At 44.7% G+C, this 5,531-nt stretch overlaps 1 protein-coding gene across 6 annotated transcripts in view; it reads left to right on the forward strand.

The window, feature by feature from the left end:
• Nucleotides 1-5,230, forward strand: part of MED25 (mediator complex subunit 25) — a 24,526-nt gene extending 19,296 nt beyond the window's left edge. For 4 of the 6 annotated variants that reach the window (XM_042474516.1, XM_042474512.1, XM_042474513.1 and 1 more), the window contains exons 16-20: nucleotides 521-622; nucleotides 773-847; nucleotides 1,688-1,861; nucleotides 4,041-4,248; nucleotides 4,975-5,230. In XM_042474516.1, coding sequence (XP_042330450.1) covers nucleotides 521-622; nucleotides 773-847; nucleotides 1,688-1,861; nucleotides 4,041-4,248; nucleotides 4,975-5,084 — 669 coding nt within the window. In that variant the 3' untranslated portion in view covers nucleotides 5,085-5,230. The remainder of the gene's footprint in view (nucleotides 1-520; nucleotides 623-772; nucleotides 848-1,687; nucleotides 1,862-4,040; nucleotides 4,249-4,974) is intronic. The other 2 variants (XM_042474517.1, XM_042474518.1) reach the window with 2 other exon arrangements.
• The last annotated feature ends 301 nt before the right edge of the window (nucleotides 5,231-5,531 follow it).

A 5,531-nucleotide genomic window follows, 5' to 3' on the forward strand; every position in this document is an offset into this window, starting at 1 on the left:
TAGTTGTGCCTTGGTTTTTAATTCTTGATCCATTCTGTACACTTTTAAAAATGTGTGCCTCGCGTGCAGTTTGCTTTTAGATCAGAAATAGGCACCATGTGGCACTCTAGATATTATTGGACTGTGATTCCCATCATCTTTCACTGCTGGCTAAGGCTCATGGATTTGCAGTCCACTAACATCTGGAGGGCAAGTTCGTCCCTAACTAGACCTGTGCTTTTCAAGCTATCTCTTGAAGAATAGCAGGCCTGAAGAGTTTCCATTATGCTAATTGCAAAGTGCCCATTGAAGAATTTCCTGGAAGCTGCCTAGAGACTAGCAGCTGACAGTTTACGTACCAGCACCAATCCATGGACCATTGTTTTGAGTAGCAGTGTCTTAGATTTGGCTTGTTCCCTTAAGCACTTAATCATGGAGAAGTGTGGGCTACCTTTTTAACTAAAATGAGGCCAAACCCCACCCCTACACACACACACACACACACTGCCCCCCTTTGGCTGATTTCTCATTTCTTTTGCAGCAAATGGGGGGCTCCCAGCCCCTGGGGTCAACGCCTAACACACAGCCCTTCCTGGCAAAACAGCCTGGCACTTTACCAGTGACACAGGGAGTCCAGCAACAGGTGAGAAGATGGGTTGAGTGGAGTGCAGGGGAACAGACACATTAAAAAGGAAGCAATTTATTTGAGTTTGTTTTGGCTTGGAACTGCATTAGTGTTTCTGCACAGACCCCACTCTCCCAGGCCTGATCCCCCCCTCTTATTTTCTTCCAGATGGGAGGGCAACAGGTGAGCCCTGGTATGCCTCAGGTGGGGATTATGGAAGAGCAGCAGCGGCAGCAAGGCCTGGTGAGTCTTCTTGCAGAAGTAGAAGCCTGCTGCCTGCCCAAGATACTTATAGCACTAAAAATGGCACCATCACCACCTCCCCACCCCTCCCCCCATGAGGTGTATAGTATCCAAAACCAGGCTAGTTACTTTGATACAGAAGGGGGAAAGAAACCCAGCAAGTGCCTGCTGCTATCCCCATGAGAAAACGTCAGTAAAAACAAATTACACAATTAACAATTTGCCTACCTACCAAAATATTATTCTGCCAAATGATAGGGTTGGTCAGGTTGCAAGTGAACTCACTCCACTCCTGGAATCCTATAATTCATGCAGCTCAGGCTAAGAGACCCCTCCCCAGTTGAGTCCTAAACCTAGAAGGAAAGCAGAAATTCATTTGTGTCTAACTCAGAAATCTAGTTTCTTAATTCAGTGTAGAGTTTGTGCTGGAATTGCATTGCTCCTGGAAGAGATTTTCCTATACTATTCTCCTTTTCTCCTGATGTTAAGTGCCAAGACAAGCTGCATAGTGAATTAATATTACTGTTCTTTTGTTATGATTCTTTCTTTCTCAGAAGAGCTTTCTTGTAAACTTTTGCCCTTCTGCAGAACCTTCCAATATCCTTTCTGTAACCTGGTCACTGCAGTAATACAGACACAAACCATAGTGGAGAGCAGTCGACTTTTGTCCACAGTGTAACTCACATCCTCTTAGCACCAGCTCCTCTTTAATGGCTAAGTTTACAACACCTTTGCATATGCCTTTCCTTTGCCACACCTTCGGAGTAATGTGGAAGATGACTCCTGCTAAATGAACTCCATCAAGCTAGATTGTGTGTCTTTTTCTTTCTATTTGCTCAGTTGCAGCTCCGAGTGCAGCAACCTCAGCCAACAGCTCCACCCACTAGCCAGCCCCCACAAGCACCAGTCCCTCCACAGTCTGGGCCACAGACTACTCAAGGGGGTGCCATGCTTAGACCCCAAAACCCAGGCGCCAATCCTCAGCTCCGAAGCCTCCTCCTCAGCCAACAGCCGGTAAGTGCAATCTCCCTTTCCAAGGCTTCTTCTTTTACTTTTCCAAGGAAATGTCAAGAATTGATCATACAGCTAAGAGATGGAACATTTGGTGATGGGTAGATGAGTCTGTCACTTAGCCCTTCAGAGAACAGTAAACCTCATAATCTTCTCCTCCCTGAGAAGCCTAGAAGCCTAGGCAAGGAATAAAGGAACTAGTCTGTCACACAGTGCAATCCACTTGTGGAATTTGCAACTTCAAAATATATTGATGACCACTAAGATTTAAAGTGGAGGATAACTCGGTAGTCATGAAAACTGTGTGTTAATCCACTCTCAGGGTAGTATGACTTTGTATTGTCAGCATATGTATCAGAAATGTAATACTGGTGTCTCTACATACCTTTTGTTGGGGAATGTGAGTAGGAAAGTTCTATTGCACACATACCTTTTTGTTGTTGTCCAGTAGGCATGAAACTGGCCACAAAGCAAACAGGTTACTTGACTAGGTAGGCCTTTAGTCTGATCAAGCATTACTTTTATTACATTCTTATCTTCTTCCTCAGTAGAAGCCTTCCCTTCCTTGAGAAAAGAATGGACTAGAAATCTGAGGATTAAGAACTGATATTACAACAACCTTGGAATTGAACACTGGAGGTCTCAATTTGCTCTGTTATCCTGACGGACAGGACGTGAGAGAACGTGGGTAGACTAACTTCCCCTAGAAAGGGATAGAGCCATTAGCACAATCCTACTGTGGACCAGATGTGCCCTCTCAAAGACCCTTCTTCCTCAGTGGCACATCTTCCCATAGGTCCATGGCAGGGTTGTGCTAATGTCTGCATCCCTTTCTAGGGGAGGTCAGTCTATCCAAGTCCTCTCACATCCTGTTCTGTCCTGTCCTGTCTATCAGGATAACAAAGCAGACTGAGATCTCCAGTGTTAATTTCCAAGGTTATTGTAGTCTCAGTTCTTAATCCTCAGATTTATAGTCCATCCTTTTCTCAAGGAAAGGAAGACAATGTGCCGATCAGATTGGCCATGTCCGTGAAAGAATAGAATTATGTTCTGATAGCGGGCATAAAGAAAATGTACTCTGGTAAGTAAGAGCGAGGTCTTTGCAGAGCAGGAAGGGAGACCCAGGAGGTGGGCAGGAGCTCTAATGCAGCAGGAGTAAGGATTTCTTTATTTGGCATTCATCATGAAATTAAGATATTGAGATCTAGGAATGAGATTCTTTGTCAATAAGAGATATATAATTTGCATTGTCATAAAATCATAGAGTTGGAAGAAACTATGGACCAACCCCCCTGCTCAACGTAGGATTTCCACTTAGAGTATCCCCAGCAAGAAGCTGTTCAGGCTCTTTGTGGAGACATCCAGAGGAAAAGGCCCCATCACTTCTTTAGGTAGTTGGTTCCATTGCCAAACTGTTCTCACTCTCAAGATGTTCCTTCTAAATGTTCAGTTGAAATCTGCCATCCTGTAACTTAAACCTCTTGGTCCTAGTTCTTCCCTTTGAGGCAGCAGAAAACATGCCTGCACCCTCATCTTTATGTCATGTCTGTTGTATCAATGGCAGCTGTAGAAAAGGGCATCAGAATGCCCTGAAGGTTGGAGCAACTCCCCTAGAAGGAAATGGTTATAGCTTTTGTGGTGTTTTAATATAGCAAGTAAGTAGGAGGATGTGATTGAGAGCGTGAAATGGTACATGGGGTAGAAACAATTTTGACCTGTCTTCTGATATTGAGGTGTGAAATCTTAAAACTGAATGGGGAGCTATTCAGGACAAACAAAAGAAATACTTCTTCATCCAGTGCCTAATCAAAACCACGGAATTTGCTGTCACAGAATGTGGTGTTATTCCCTATCTTTGATGGCTTTAAAAGGGGATTGGATAACTTTGTGGAGAATGTTAATGCTTAATGGGCATTTTACTTCCCATTTCAGAGGCAGTTTGCTTTTCAGTACTAATATTTGAGAAATGTGAGAGGGAGTTGCTCTCATGTCCTGCCCATGAGCTTCTGATTGGGATTTCAGTTGACCACTGAGAAGAGTATGCTGGATTGGATAGACCTCTGGTGTGACCCACCCGGGCTCTTGCATATGAGCTTGCCTGTTCAAGGATCCCTCCTTCTGCTGTGAGTAGATTTTTTCGCAGTTTCATCTGATATCCCTCCACTCTCTCCCTCATGTACAGCCCCAAGCCGGAGTTCCTCAGTCCCAGCAGCCCCTCCACCACCTCCAGCAGGGCTCTCCAGGAATGTTACCACACCAACCCATGGGGCAGGCTCTGGGTCATCAGCCTCCAGGACAACAGCAGCTCCAACTCCCTGGACAGCCTCTTATGCACCAAGCCCCCGGACAACAGTGGCCAGCCCAGATGGCACCACGGGCACCATTGCAAGGTACAATCAGCTGCGTTTGTGTGAAATACCAAAAGCCCATAAAGAGAAAATGCTGTTCCGTCCCAGAACCAGCTGCATCTGAGAGGATCTCTATTGTTTTATAAAAAGGCCTGGGATCTTCCGCCCCTATCAAGAGTCTTTGGTTTTCAGGAAAAAGAAATCATGTGGCTCCCCACATGATTTTTTTTTCTCCTGAAACTCAAAGATACAAGCATGCATGCATGCACCTTTATTAATAGTATAACAGCTTCCTGCTCAAAGTAGATATGCTATAAATAAACATTACACCTAGGTCAGATCTTTCTGAACTTGGTGCAGTCTATCTTAGCTGGGGATGATAGGAGTTGTAGCCACGAGAGGGCCCCAGGTTGAGAAGACTGGCCTAAGTGGTATGTACTGAGGTGTTATGGCCGTCTGAAGCTCTGGCTACTCAGGTTGGGATCCAGTGACTGACAGGATCAGTGTGGAAATGATTCTCAGGGCTGGGGGGAGAGTAGTTGAATACAAACAACCACTTGCTTTATCAGTGTGTTTTATATAAAATAAAATATGCATGTATTACACTGGCATTATTTAATGGAATGGGGGAAGAATTCTGGGAAATCACAAAAGCCTTATCCAGGATTTGGGTTGTATGTTCCCCACCCCTTTTAAAAAGACTAAACTGAAGGAAGTACTTACTCCTTTTTACTTGTAATATTCCCCCTGCCCTGGTATCTCCCCCAGGTCAGATGCTGATGAACCCAGGTCCCCGGGGGCCTGTACCCCAGCCAGGCCTGCAGCAAGTTCCAGCCCCCAGCATCATGGAGGATGACATTCTCAGGGACCTCATCTGACAGTGGACAAAGACCTTTCTCCAGTGTCATTTAGTGCTGAGATGGTTCCTATACTGGAGATATGCTTCCCTTCTGGAGAATATTATTGATTTTTTCTCTGTTGTGTATAATATTTTTTCCTACATGTTAAAAAAATGTTATCTGCATCCCTCCATGTCTTGGTGCTTCCTGAGAGGGTTTTCTGCTCTACAGCAGTCATTCTAGCAACTCTGTCTGTCCTTCTCTCCATCCATTTCTGAAATACTGAGTACTGAGGAAGGGAGGGCAAGAATAGTGTGCTTTAGCACAGCCTGAGATGTTCTCATGTGGCCCTTCACAGAATTCAGGAGAACCAAGAACTGAAAGTTTGTATGGGAGAGTGTTTTGCTAAATAAGAAACAGGAATCCTATAAGATTCAGTGAAAAACTGTGCCCCAAGATCTTGGAGGTGTCAGAGAAGTTGAATTT

Source organism: Sceloporus undulatus, chromosome 6, assembly GCF_019175285.1.
Source record: "Sceloporus undulatus isolate JIND9_A2432 ecotype Alabama chromosome 6, SceUnd_v1.1, whole genome shotgun sequence".
In the NCBI taxonomy this organism is placed as follows: Eukaryota; Metazoa; Chordata; class Lepidosauria; order Squamata; family Phrynosomatidae; genus Sceloporus; species Sceloporus undulatus.